At 37.6% G+C, this 15449-nt stretch overlaps 1 protein-coding gene across 6 annotated transcripts in view; it reads right to left on the reverse strand.

The window, feature by feature from the left end:
- The window catches only part of DCAF5 (DDB1 and CUL4 associated factor 5), a 102376-nt gene that overhangs the window by 70911 nt on the left and 16016 nt on the right, over positions 1–15449 (reverse strand). For all 6 annotated transcript variants that reach the window (XM_510028.8, XM_009428010.5, XM_009428009.5 and 3 more), the window contains exon 2: positions 411–554. In XM_510028.8, the coding sequence (XP_510028.4) occupies positions 411–554 (144 nt within the window). The remainder of the gene's footprint in view (positions 1–410; positions 555–15449) is intronic.

Here is a 15449-nt window from a genome sequence, read left to right on the forward strand (position 1 = left end):
TGGGTCATGACATTCATCTGCGTTATGGCCAGCATAATCTTTAAAAATGAAATCGAATAGAATAAAAAAAAAATCAGAGTGTGCCACAAATAGGAAGGTTAAGTATTGTTTCATATATGTGTGTGTGTCTGTGTGTGTTTCTGTGTACCAGACTGCAATGTGAAAAGTTTTCTGCCAAAGAGAAATAAAGAAAAAGACAGGTGAAGAAAAGAAAAAAAAAGAGAAGAGAGAAAAGACATACACTATCCTAATATATAATACTGCTGTAATGCAGAAAAGACAAGCTATGAGAAACCAGTAATTCCACAGCTCAATGAAATACAGGAAGAAAAATAAGGAGTTATTTTCGCACTCTTTTCTCTAAAATCCCAACCACAGTGACGTTCCCAAGGTAGAATCTCCCTTTTTACCTCCGGAGAACACTTTAGTGTTCCCACTGTTGAAAGCCAGGCAAAAAATGTTGGAATGGTGCTCTCCTTTCAGCTGTATGGGCTTGACCCTGGAGTGGATGGCTTGTTCCATGTGCCATAGCAGAACCCGGCGGTCATCTCCTCCTTAAGAAGGAAATAAGAATCTGTGGTTAAAACAGCTGACATCGCAAGGCTGACAGATGGTTTTGCCAGCCTCGAATCCCATCCTTTCCAAAACTGCACCTCCCCAACTCCGTAAGATTCGCATGGAGCACAAAAACCCAGGACTCTCCCTGCTTCACCATCAATAGGCACAAGTTCTCTAGGCCATTCATCTCTCCCAGGAATTGAATCTTAAGCAGACATAGAAAATGAAAGGGATAAGCACTGATATTGAGACTCCTAAAGCCACCCTGTTCCTGTCTTTCCAGAGTTGTTTAAATATTTCTTCATTTGCTACCTAGAACCCCTTCATGGAAGTCCTTTTTCGTTTGTTTGTTTAATAGAACCTGAGATGACTTCCAGGGCTTGCAATTAAAGAACTTTAAAGTAATATTTCTAGCATAATGGTTTTCAAAGCAATCTTCTTGATATGATCTCATTGACTGTGGAACACCATATAAATGATAACTAAGAAATCACCTGACTCTTACAGTAATAGGATCTAGACAGAATATGGCTCAGCCCAGCTCTTAACTCTGCGTAACTTTGGGTCTAAGTTGGTTGTTATTGTTTTTTCCCATTTTTACTTTTTACTTTTACTTTTTTTGCATTGACTTTTTATAAGAAGGCTATACTATTTTCCTAATAAAAATTTAATTTACAACAGCAGCAAACCATAGCAAGCTCTACACCTCCACCTCCCTTACTCCATTCAATGAAAAATGCAGCCACAAATGATAGCACATCCATACAAGGGCATACTATGAAGCCATTGAGTTGTTAGATCTATACAAAAGCTAATGCAGAAAGATGTCCAAAGATACCCGTTAAGGGGGAAAATGAGGTATAAAACAGTATGTACATCAATATCCATTTGCATAAAACAAAATTTTTAAAAGCTCCATGACAGCAGAAACCTTGTCAGTTTTGTTCACTGGGAAATACCTGGCACCTACATGAGTGCTCCAAAGAATGAGCATTGACAGTATGCTTATACTCGCATATCTATGCATTGACAGTATGCTTATACTCGCATATCTATGCTTGTATTTGCATAGCCCTATCTAGATGGCTATAAAAGAAGCTGTTTATAGTGCCAACTATAACTGGTAGGCTGGTGTTGGGAGACTTTTTATGGTGGTAAAATATATATATATATACATGTAACTTACCATTTTACCCATTTTCAAGTGTACAATTCAGTGGCATTAAGTACATTTGTGCTGTTGTACAGCCATTGCCATTATTCACCTTCAGAACTTTTTCATCATCCCAAACTGAAATACTGTACCCAATAAACAATAACTCCTCCCAGCGCCTAGTCACTGTTCTTTTTTTTTTTGAGATGGAGTCTCACACTGTTGCCCAGGTTGGAGTATGCAGTGCAGTGGCGCGATCTCGGCTCACTGCAACCTCCACCTCCCAGGTTCAAGCGATACTCCTGCCTCAGTCTCCTGAGTAGCTGGGATTACGGGCGCCCACCACCACGCCCAGCTAATTTTTCGTATTTTTAGTAGAGAAGGGGTTTCACTATGTTGGCCAGGCTGGTCTCAAACTCCTGACCTCATGATCCACCCACCTCGGCCTCCCAAAGTGCTGGGATTACAGGCGTGAATCACTGTGCCCGGCCAAGTAGTCACTATTCTACTTTCTGCCTCTATGGATTTGTCTACTCTAGGAACCTCGTATAAGTCAAATTACACAATATTTCTCCTTCTAGGTCTGGCTCACTCCCTTAGCATAATGTCTTCAAGGTGCATCCAGGTCGTGGCATGTATCAGAATTTCCTTGCTTTCTAAGGCTGAATAGTATTCCATCGTATATATATTTGTATGCATATTTTGTTTATCCACTAATCCATCAATGACCATTTGGGTTATTTCCATCTTTTGGCAATTGTGAATAATGTTGCTATGAACACAAGTGTACAAATAACTTTTTGAGTCCCTCCTTTCAATTTGGGTATATACTGTTGGAAAACTTTTACTTTCTACCTTCCTATACTGCTTGACTTTTTGCCACAGCAGATTTCTTCTTATAATAAAAAATAGAAGATACAGAAGCCAAATCATACTTATTCTCCTGCTCCTAGAAAGAAATTGTCTTTGCTACTTGAATTTCTTTGTTTCTTGAATTTCTTCTTCCTTCCATTGTCAGTCCAAATCAAGTTGTCCATCAAACTGATGTCTTAAGTGTGGCCCACAGTGTTCTCTTTATGATTGGCCTATTTCAACTATGAGTTCTCTGGCCTAGGATGGTATCTAAATTATGTATTTCTTACAAATTTACCATTCTGTAAAACATCAAGCTAAGGTCATGAAAATCATGGTTTGGGTTCTTGTCACTTTATTTTAATGAAAAATGCACAAATGGTTTTCCACACTGCAAACAGACTTAGGTATGGGCACTTTAGTTCTCTATAGTCTCCACTCCTATGGTTTTCTCGCAACACTGAGGCTGTGAGTCAGTGACTTATCACTGCTTCTGCTACTATATTTTTTTAAAATTAGATAAGTATTTCCCTATACTTATGTCTCTAGCAAAAGCAAAAAGTTAAAAGAGAGGCGCACGTTTCTTCTACTTGCTCATGTTTCTGACCTAATCTCCCTCTGCCTCAGTTTCATCAAACATAAAATGGTAATCATAATAGTTCTTCTACCTCATTGGTTTTATAGATGATAAAGCCAAGTACCAAAGAGTAGTACCAAAGAGTAATATGCCAACATCATACAATAAAGTCATTGAGCTAAGATTCAAAAGCAAGCAGTAAAGATTCTATAGCCCCGACTCTTAACCACTATTCTATACTGCCTTATTGAACAAAAAATGAACCATAACTGACAAAGCAAATTCATTCTGATGGACAGTTGAAAGGATTGTCCGCCTTAGTAGCATAACTCATAAATGTTAAGTAAGAATAAAGGGAGCCCAGAAGTAAAAACAGAAGCTGACTTAACTCCAGCAAACTGGCCCCTGGAGTAAACTGAAGGACCAGAACAGGACTGCCTGAATTTATAAGAATTCTTGCAGTGCACAAAACTGGTAATGGCTTAATGTCTAGAAGATGCAAAGAATTTCTACAAATAATTATTAAAACTCCAATAGGAAAAGAGGCAAAGAATATAACTATTCAGAAAAGGAAACCCAAATACCAAACATATTATAGAAGATCTCAAATTCTATATGGTATCAGGGAAATGTACGTTATAATTTAGACAGATTCTCACAAAGTGGCACAAGGGAATGTACAAGAAAGTTCACTGAAGCATTGGTCATAATATCAAGAAAACCTATATACAACATAAATATCTAACAATTCAGGAATGGATAAATTCCACTGGAATATAAAATAGGTGGAGTCTAAACACAATGGAACATCATACAGCAGTTAAAGTGAACAAGAAACATGTAAACAAACATGAATAAATATTGAAACCCTAATGGTAATAAAAGCAAGTTTCGAAAGGATATGAAAGGGATAATATCTAAGCATGTATTTTTAAATATACAAAACAATACTTTATATTGTTTATGGATAAACACACATAGTAAAAGAGGCTTTTAAGTGTATCTGTAGTGTTTCTTTAAAAAAAAAAATACAGAAGTGATTTTAGCAAGATTGTGAGATATAAGGTTAATATACAAAAGTCCATCACTTTCCTATATACCAGCAATGAATAAGTGGAATTTGAAATATAAAATATTTAGGTATAAATTTAACAAGATTTTACAAGATCTATATAAGAAAAATTATAAAACTCTAATGAACAAAATCGAAGAACTAAATAAATAGACAGATATTCTTTTTTTTTTTTTTTAGATGGAGTTTCACTTTTTTTTTTTTTGCCCAGGCTGGAGTGCAATGGCGCAATCTCAGCTCACTGCAACCTCTGCCTCCCGGGTTCAAGCAATTCTCCTGCCTCAGCCTCCTGAGTAGCTGGGATTACAGACACCCACCACCACGCCCAGCTCATTTTGTATTTTTAGTAGGGACGGGGTTTCACCATGTTGGCCAGGCTGGTCTTGAACTCCTGACCTCAGGTGATCTGCCCACCTAGGCCTCCCAAAGTGCTGGCATTACAAGCTTGAGCCACCATGCCCGGTCAAGACTCAGTATTTTTAAGATATCAGTTCTTCCCAACTTCATCTATGGATTCAATGCAATCCCACTCAAATTCTCAGCAAATTCATTTTATGCATATCAGCAAAATGATTCTAACATTTATAGGAGAGGCAAAAGGCCCATAATAGTCAACATGATTTTGAAGAACAAAGTTGGAGGACTGACATTACCTGACTTCAGGTTACCACAAATATACAGTAATCAAGACAGTATAATACTGGCAAACAAATACACAAATAGATCAATGGAACAAAACAGAGAGGCCAAAAACAGACCCACATAAGTATAATCAACTGATCTTTGACCACGGAGCAAAGACAAAACAATGGAGCAAAAATGGTCTTTTCAACAAATGGTGCTGAAACATCTAAATATCCACATGCATAAAAATGAATTTAGATACAGACTTTACACCCTTCATAAAAATTAACTCAAGATTGATTATAAATCTAAATGTAAAACCAAAACTATAAAACTCCTAGAAGATAGTAGGAGAAAACCTAGATGACACCAAATGCTGGTCATGATGTGGAACAACACGCAATCTCATTCATTGCTGGTAGGATTGCAAAATGGTACAGCCACCTTTGAAGATAGTTTGGCAGTTTCATACAAAACTAAACGTACTCTTATCACGCAATCCAGCAATCATGCTCCTTGGTATTTAACCAAAGGAGTTGAAACTTGTATCTACACAAAGACCTGTACATGGATTTATTTTACAACAGCTTTATTTACAATTGCCAAAACTTAGAAGCAACCAAGATGTCCTTCGGTATGTAAATGGATAAATCAACTGTAGTACAACCAGACAACAGAAACTTTTTCAGTGATAAAAAGAAACGAAATATCAAGCAGTGAAAAGACATGGAGAAACCTTAAGTACACATTACTAAATGAAAAAAGCCAATCTCAAAAGGCTACATACTGTATGACTTCAACTCTATGATACTCTGGAAAAGACAAAATCATGGAGACAACAAAAAGATCACTAATTGCCAGGGCTTGGAGGCAAGGGTTGAATATATGGAGCAGAGAAGATTTTTAGGGCAGTAAAAATCCTCTGTATGATACTGTAATGATGGATACATGTCATTACATTTGTCCAAACCCATAGAATATACAATACCAAAAGTGAACTCTAAGGTTCATTTTTTGAACATTGGGACTCTGAGTGTTTATGATGTGTCAGTATATGTTTACCAATTTTAACAAATTTACCACTCTGGTGGAAGATGTTGACAATGAAGGAGGCTATGCAGGTGTGGGAATAAGGGGTACATGGAAAACCTCTGTACCTTTCTCTTAATTTTGCTGTGAACCTGAAACTTCTCTAAAACAAAGTCTTAAAAACAAAACATCATAAGTAAATCCTTCTACCAGTAATAATAATAATATTGGAAGTAAATTTAACAAATCATCAACATTTTGTCAAATCCGATTGGTATCTCTCTACTTCATTTAAATACCCCATATTAAGGAAGTATTGTTACATCTTTTAGGTATTATAATGGCATTATGGTTATGTTAAAAAAGAAAAAAATCCTTATCAATTAGAGGTGCATACTGAAGTGGGTGAAATGGAGTATGTCTGGAATTTCCTTTAAAACGTTCCAGAAAAAAAAAGTAGAGGGATAGATGATTAATATGGACAATTGCTATAGATGCATACACTATACTATTCTACTTTTGTGTATGCTTGAACAATTTTTTCTTCTTTTTTTTTTTTTTTTTTTTTTTTTTTGAGAGTCTCACTCTGTCACCCAGGCCGGAGTGCAGTGGCACGATCTCAGCTCACTGCAGCCTCCACCTCCCAGGTTCAACTGATTATCCTGCCTCGGCTCCATGGGTAGCTGGGACTACAGGCAAGCACCACCACACCCAGCTAATTTTTGTATTTTTTTTAGAGACAGGGTTTCACCATGTTGCCCAGGCTGGTCTCCAACTCCTGACTTCAAGTGATCTGCCCGCCTTGGCCTCCCAAAGTGCTGGGATTACAGGCGTGAGCCTGGCTGAATATTTCCATAATAAAGAGTTTTGGATTATGTTTAATGTTCATGATAGAAAAAGAAAAAAGAAAACAAGACTGCAGGATGGGCTGGGATACTCATGGCTCACTAAGACCTACAGCACAGTCTCTCCTGAATTGAAGCAGCTTAAGTAAAAACAGAATATTGTGCGCCTGTAGTCCCAGCTACTGGGGAGGATGAGGCAGGAGAATCACGTGAACCCTAGAGGCGGAGGTTGCAGTGAGCAGAGATTGTGCCACAGCACTCCAGCCTGGGTAACAGAGCAAGACTCCATCTCAAAACAAACAACAACAAAAAAACCAAAAACAGAACATCTGCCAGGCCCAGTGGCTCATGCCAGCACTTAGGGAGGTCGAGGTGGGAGGATCCATAACCCCAGTACTTTGAAAGGTCGAGGTGGGAGGATCACTTGAACTCAGGAGTTGGAGACCAGCCTGGACAACATAGTGAGACCTTGTCTCTACTAAAAGAAAAAAAAAGAAACCAGAATATCTATACCTTTGTGCCCAACTCATAACCATTCTCAGCCTAAGGTCTCCCCCCATTACCCAGACAGAAATAATCTTTAATGTTCATTCTAGGCATTTATAGGATGATTTCATTTTGCCTAGTACTCAGTAATTCAAAATTCATGGCTATTTGTTAAATGCCTTGGGATCATTTTAAATGATGTGTCCTTAGTAACTAACATGATGATGACAGCCCAATCCATGGGAGATTGGAATCACTGAGGCAAAAATCATCGCTGTGATGGGGCCTGCCTCTTGACTTTGCCCTCAAGGTTAGCATCAGAGGATGTAAGCTAAACACACCCCCTTACTCCACTCAACCCCTCATTCCTTTAGGCAAGGTATTAAGAGCCCTATGTAAAGGCAATCTTCAAGTATGCGTTGGCAGAAAAACCACCAGTACAAATTGAGGCATAATGTAAAACCGTTAGGCTGCTTTTCACCCAGCAGAGGGCGCTAAACAGCTGTGCCCAAGCCTCTGATTCAACAAAGCAAAGGAGGGCTGGTGAAGCAAGGGAAAGTCAGTTCAGACGCAAAAGCAGCTCTACAATTGTCTCCCTTAATCTCCTAGTCAGTTCAGAAAGGCAGAGATTTATTGTTTAGTTCCACAGAGAGAGACTGACCTGCAAATAATCCAAGTGAAGAATATTTAGGATCATTTCAGACCATTTAAGCCAGCCCCATGGGCCTGGCAGTTGGATGAGAATGGGGTCAGCCTCAGGAGAGGGAGCCCGGCCCCAACCCCTCTGGGGCACCGGAGGTGGAGCACAGGGACTTCTCGGGAAGGCTAGGCCTTTCTTCTCAGTGCCAGTGCCAGGCAAAGACAAACAGAGGCCAGGCCTTCTAAGCCTGGTTTCCTCACAAACAATTGCTTACCTTCAACTCATCTGAGAACCCCAAGAAAATACAACTACATATTCTGGTTTTGGTTTTTTGGGTTGGTTTCATTCTGCACTAAAATCACTAATTCATCAAAAAATGTACTATAATCACATTGTGGCAGCAGCTTTGTAGTTACAGAAAACCTTTATACTTAAAGAGTACCCTTTCCCAAAGGGTCCCGAGCTATAAGCAGAAACTAAGCAAGCCCTTACAACACACTATAACAAAAGTAATTATTTAACATTCTTCTTATTTTATTGCTCAGAAAAGCTGAGGTAAGGATTTGCTTTGGGTTTCCTCAAAAGCCAGCCAAGCACAGGACTGAGAAAGCAGTCTGAAATTCTGGGTCGAATATTCCTGGAACTTATCATTGTTTGAAGAGCGAAAGAATAATAATTTAAATGTCCATCAACAGAAGTCTGGTTAAAATTATAGTTTAATAAAATAAGCCAGACATAAAAGGACAAATATTGTATGATTCCACTGATATGAGGAATAGTCAAATCAGAGACAAAGTAGAATGGCAGTGGCCAGGGGCTGGGGGAAAAGAGGAATGGGGTGTTATAGTTTAATGGGTAGTTTCTGTTTTGCAAGATGAAAAATTCTAAAGATGGATGTGGTGATGTATTAATTACATGAATGTAATTAATATCACTGAACAGTAAGTACACTTAAAAATGGTTAAAATGGTAAATCTTATGTTGTATACATTTCACAATAAAAAATATAAGAAAGTTTACTACTTATATATGTACAATGCAGCCTAAATAAATAAAAGCATGAGGCAGCTCTGTCTATACTCACATGGAACAATTTCTAAAATATAATGTATTAGTGACTGTATTAATTGTTCAAAACATTCTTTTAACAAGTAACTCAATGGGATTAGATACAGAGCTTGGGGTTTCATCTTTGAGAGGCAGCAAAGATGGTGCTATAGAAGGGTACAGGAAGTGCAAGCTCTGGAATAAAAGGACTTGATTCAAATCTTGGTTTCGCCATTCATGTGTCCTGGTTACTCTACTCCTTTACCCTAATTTTTTTATTGTAAAATGGAGAAAATACCAACTATTTCCCAGGTTTGTTGTGTGTGGTGAGATAATGTTTGTAAAAGCACTTAGCCCAGTGTGATATATATTAGGTGCACACAGCTCTCAAATTGTCCTTGTGTCCCTAAAGTATCATCCATGAACTTGTCCTAATCTTTCAAACCTTGTTTTAGGTAGCATTAAGAATATGAATAGTATGATACAATTACACAAAAACGTACACAAATTTATACATACAAAGACAGATGCAAAATGGTTAGCAGAGGTCATCTCTTGCAGATAGCAATTTTACTTAATACCCTTTCATATTGCTAAAGTGTTTTCTTTTCTTTTCTTTTTTTTTAACTGTGAAGCCTAAAGGAAAATCATTCAGCCTGGCTTTCTTCTCAGCCCATTTATTCCTCTTCAGTGAGTGTACTGTGTAAGACCAAACCTCCTTTTGTGTTAACCATACCTCTCCTAAGCTCCAAGAAGCTGCAGCGCATTACAGAGGCACAGTCTGTGTGACACACAGCCCAGCTACGTCAGTGGATGGAAAATAAGTCTGTTTTGTTATTTTTCCAAAGTTGAAAATAATTGATATTTGTATAGGAATTCAATCACATACATATCTCATTTTATTGTCACTTGTGAGGTAAGGATTATGTAGGCCCTTTTTCTAGACACGTATCAGAGAGATAAAATGACTTGCTAATAATCCAAAGAGCTTGGCCTGGAGCCTAAAACTAAGTTGTATCCATTCTACCAACATGCAGAGGACAGAACAGCACCTAGCATTCCAAATGAGGAATGTTCTGGAGCTTTACACAAGGAAGAAAAGCACTTTTCAGGCTTTTTTTTTTTTTTAATGATTTTATCTATTTTTAAGTATAGAGTTTTGTGGCATTAACTACATTCACATTTTCATATCGTTGTGCAACCATCACCACATTTTATCTCCAGAACTACCCCTTCCCGCTGACAACTGCTATTCTCCCTCTAGACACCATTCACTTGGCACAGTGTCTTCAAGGTTCATCCATGTTGTAGTGTGTGTCAATTTCATTTCTTTTTAAGGCTGAATAATACTATTTCATTGTATGTATAGACTACATTTTGTTTATCTATTCATCCACTGATGGACCCTTGGGTTGCTTCTACCTTTCAGCTTTGTGAATAATGCCACTATGAACATTAGTGTACAAATATCTGTTTGAGCCTCTACTTTCAATTCTTTTGGGTATATAACCAGAAGTGAAATTGCTGGATCCATATGGTAATTCTATTTTTAACTTTTTGAGGAATTGCCATACTGTTTTCCACAGTGGCTGCCCCATTTTATATTCTCACCAACAACGTACAAGAGTTCCAATTTCTCCATATCCTTGCCAACTCTTTTTATTCTTTGCTTGTTTGGATAATAGTCATCCTAATGGGTGTGAAATGTTTGCTGGCCTTTTTAACCTTCAAATAATAGCCTAAAATAACTCTCAAGTCCTTTTAAATATCTCAGAGCGCATCATTCTACAAACAGTTTGAGTTATCTTTCTTCATGAGTACCTACCCTGAAATTCAGTTACCACTTTTCTATTCACTCACCCCATCCAGCCCAAAAGAGTTTTCTGTAGTTCATTTATCCCCTATTGTTTTGCATTTCACTGCCTCAAGGAACTAACATCATATATAAATTTGGGAAATTTCATATTCATTCTCTCCTCAAATCACTTACAAAAACATTAAGAGCGCTAAGCTCTATTTACTCAAGCCAGCCACTTCTGTGATTAGACCTATTTTAGAGGTGGATATAATGTGGGGCAGCATAGCACAGCACAGCAATCAAAACCACAGGCTTAGTCTCCACGTAGTAAGACATAGGAAAAAATAATAAGAAAAAACCCACAGGATTAGGATACACAAACACAGGTTCAACTCTCAATGTCGCCGGCACTTACTAGCTGTGTGCCTTTAGACAGGTTACTTAACTTCTCTAAATTATAGTCCTCCCATCTGTAAAACTGAGAAAACAACACTACTTATTTCACAGTGTTACTGTTAAGATTAATGAGATAGATCTGTGTAAAAGACTTGGCCCAGTGCCCGATACATATTAAGAGCTAGATAAATGTCAGCTAATTATTATGCTATTTGAACTCAAACAACAGCTAACATCAGTTAAGTTTACTCTGGGTCAGGGACTATCCTAAGGGTCTTATATGTAGTGGCTCTTCCAATCCTTTTAACAACCCCACGAAGTAGGAATTCACATGAAACTACAGAAAAGCTACATAATATGAAGGGGTACACAGCTACCAAGAGTCATTGTTGGCATCTGAATCTAGGTAATGTGGCTCCAGAAACCATGCTCCTTACCATGATGCAATCCAGCCTCGCAAATATAAGAGGCCAGGCAGCAAAGTAAATGAGTCAGACTTGCCAGATTAAGTGACAGACTGAAGAATATATCTGTATTTTTAAAAGATAAGCCACCATTCAGCTCTTGCCAGTTGTTGCCATAGAGAAATACAGACTCAAGATTGCCAGATCTCCCAATTTTTGGCCCATGGATAAGTTAAGGTTGAGTGATTTGCCCAAGGTCATAAAACTGCTGTTCAGTGGCACTTCCCAAATCGAAACCAGTAGGCAGGGAAGAGGGAGGGGTACAGGCAGGTCTGGAGAGATAGGAGAGGTGGTGTCACACAAATTTTGCTCTTCACTACAGAAGTAGCTATAGGGATAACATCTACAGGCATTACTTCTGCTGACACCCTGTTTTTACCTAGTACCCTTCTGCTAAAAGCTGAGTCCACTTATCTACCTATTATCTCATTTTTCCATGTCTCTAATGAGGTAAGTAGAACAGAAACATCCCCATTTTAAACATGTTAAAAGTGAGGTCCTGGCTTGCCTTAGCTCCTAGCTAGAAGCACTTTACATTAAATAGGAAGTATTAAGCAGCAGCAACACCCTAACTAGACAGCTAGAGCCCCATAAAATGAAATGGTTTCTCCAAAATCAGATGACTAATAGCAGTGGAGTTTAATAAAGCTAGGGTTTTGAAATACTAACCCTAGACAATGTCTCTAATTCCTGATCAGAAACAGAGAAAGAAATCCACAAACATTCAAATATCCCTTTCTCCTTACACCAGAGTCACAGAGTAGAGATGTAAGGCACCTAAGAGTTCATCTTCTAACATCCCCATTTTGCCAGTGAGGAAACTGAGGCACAAAACTGAGGCACCTGTCCAAGAGCACACTGCCAGTTACAGGCAGAGTGGGATTCAAATCCAAGATGTCTGAGTCCAAAGCCCCTGCTCTTCCTAAAGTGTGGTAAACATAGGCCACTGGATGATTTTAGACAGTAGAGAAATGATTTTAATAATTACGTATTTTAAGGTGTACTAGAAAAAAACAACTAGCACATAAAACCCGTGACTTAGACTTTATAGTAATGTCAAGTTTCTTTCAAATACTGTTTATAAGGAAAGTCAACTTAGAAAAAATGTTAATAGCACAGGTGACACTCCTTATAACAAAAATCAAAAACGTGGGGCTCAAACTTCTGAAATTTGGAGAACAGGCACATTTACGACCTCCTTAAGAGAGGGACTCTAAATCAGAGGCTGCAATTTGATATACATCCAGATGCAAACAGGGTTAACTAGGGAATAATCTCAAGAGGAATTAGGAGAATGTGACTGTTTTAACAAAGAAAGTTACAACCTAATGAGTTGCACTGTAATCAGTCTAAAGGAAGACTACAAAATGGCCAAAACATTAAAATATTCAGACTCACTAGTAATCAAGGCCAGTTGTATGAGAAGTCATAATACACTTTTTAGATGATGCCAATATTCTGACTGAATTGGTTAAGACAAAATAATGACCAGCAGAAGCCACGATGCAGTCTCATAATACATTGGTCCAAGTGTAAATAAGCTGGTTTAACCATCTTGGAGGACAACTGGGTGATATATATCGAATGTATCTTAAAAATATAAAAAATATTCACACCCATTGACTCAGAATTCCACTTCTAAAGATTTTATTCTAAGGGAAAATATTTTTTCTCTTGGATTTAGCTACAAGGATTGTGATAAAAGCAAAAAATAAACAGAAGAAACAAGACAGAATTGGTTAAATTCTGATGTAGACACTTGAAAGGATACGATGTCATAATATCATGCTTCAGAACAGTTGTTCTCGAAGTGTGTCCCATGGACCCCAGAAGGTCTGCAAAGTCAAAATTTTTTTCGCAATAACACTACAATGTTATTTGCCTTTTTCACTGTTTGAAACTGTACTGACAATGCAAAAGCAATGGTGGGTAAAACCACTGGTGCCTTGGCGCTAGGGCAGTGACGGCAAATTGTACTATTCATCAGTGTATTCTTTAACTGCCACTCATTCTCAATAAGACACAAATGCCACGTTCACTCAGGAGTGCCTTGATGAAGCAGTAAAAATAATTGTATCAAATTTCAACCAGAGTACACATCTAAATACTCTGTATGACAAAACAGAAAGTACACATAAAACACTTCTGCTGCACACTGGAAAACAATACCTATTTTGTGAAAAAGTATCTATGAGATAGTTTGCATTGTGAGCTGAACTGGCTGCTTTTTTCATGAATAACATTTTTACTTGAAATTACTGAAAAAGTATGGCTATTCAGATTTGGGTATTTGGTAATATTTTCTCAAAAATGAATAAGATGAGCCTGTCACCTCAAGGAAAATAATTGGCAGTATTTGTAGCCAATGATAAAATTCAAGCTTTCAAGTAAAAATAAAAATTTTGGAAAAATTGTATTCACCATGGTGAACACAACCGCTTCCCAATACATAGAGGCTTTTCTGATGAGACTGGTGGCAATGTCAACAAATGTGACTTTTTAAAATATACAATGAAATGTGTCAAGATTTGGAAAACCTGAAAAACTCAGTGAACCAGTATTTTCCAAATGATCGATGTATGATGTTATAAAATGATGCATGGGAGGAAAGACCCAAAGTTTAAGACAGATTAATGGATTTTAATGTAACAATGTAACAGGCTATGACAAATTATTCGATATGGTTTTATATTCTACATTGCAACTAATCTTTAAGAAATTTCTACTTGTTTTGGTACAGTATTAAGGAAGAATATACAGTTATCTAAGACATTAACATGCTCTTCCCTTTTATAAAAACTGATGTGTAAAACTTTTTTTTTTTTTTTTTTTTTGGATACAGGGTCCTACTCTGTCACCCAGGCTGGAGTGCAGTGGGGCAATCATAGCTCACTGCAGCCTCAACCTCCCATGCTTAAGTGATCCTCCTACCTCAGCCTCCAGAGTAGTTGAGACTACAGGTGCACATCACCATGCCTGGCTAATTGTTTTCTTTTTTGTAGAGACAGGGTCTTGCTATGTTGCCCAAGCTGGTCTTGAACTCCTGGACTAGAGCAATCCTCCTGCCTCAGCCTCCCAAAGTGCTAGGATTACAGGCATGAGCCACAGCACCCAGCCTGTAATTTTCTTTATATACTTCAGCTAAACCAATATTTTGCAAGATTAAATGTGAATGCCTTTTATTATGACAGATACACACAGATTTGAGAAAATGTAACAATGACACTCTTCTCGCTATTTTTTTTTAATTTTGGAAAATATACTGTTTTTACTATTTAATGTTTTTTCACTTATGAAAACTAATATTTTTTCAGTTTGAGAACTGTTACTTTAGGACAGTGGTTTTCAACCCAGATGATGTTTCCCCCCAGGGAAAATCACCCTTGACAATATGTGACATTTTTGGTTGTCACAACTGGAAAGATGCTAATGGCATACACTGGGTAGAGGCCAGGGATGTTCCTAAATATCCTATAGTGCACAGGACAGCTCCTCATAACAAAGACTTATCCAGCCGAAAATGTCGGTAATGTTCAGGTGGAGAAACCCTGCTTTAAAAGAATACGCAATGAAATATGAAAAAATATTAAGTTTTAAAATATTAATCTTAATATTACAAAATACCAGAGGTGGCCTACTTTCAATTATATGTTTAATATATGTATACTAAATGTGTATCAAAAAGGCTACATGTTCCAAATATTAACAATGGTCATCCTGAATAAGTGGAATTATTTCTTTTTTCCTTTAAATATCTATTTTCCAAATTTCCTATAATTAATACATAATAGTTGTTTAAATTATGAATGGGTGGGAGGCCTATCTTGTAAGTACCATATGCTGATGACTTGTATGATTTCAACAGGCAATTTTCCATAGTAAAGTATGGAATTAGTGACACGTCAAAG

This window comes from Pan troglodytes, chromosome 15, assembly GCF_028858775.2.
Source record: "Pan troglodytes isolate AG18354 chromosome 15, NHGRI_mPanTro3-v2.0_pri, whole genome shotgun sequence".
NCBI classification, from domain to species: domain Eukaryota; kingdom Metazoa; phylum Chordata; class Mammalia; order Primates; family Hominidae; genus Pan; species Pan troglodytes.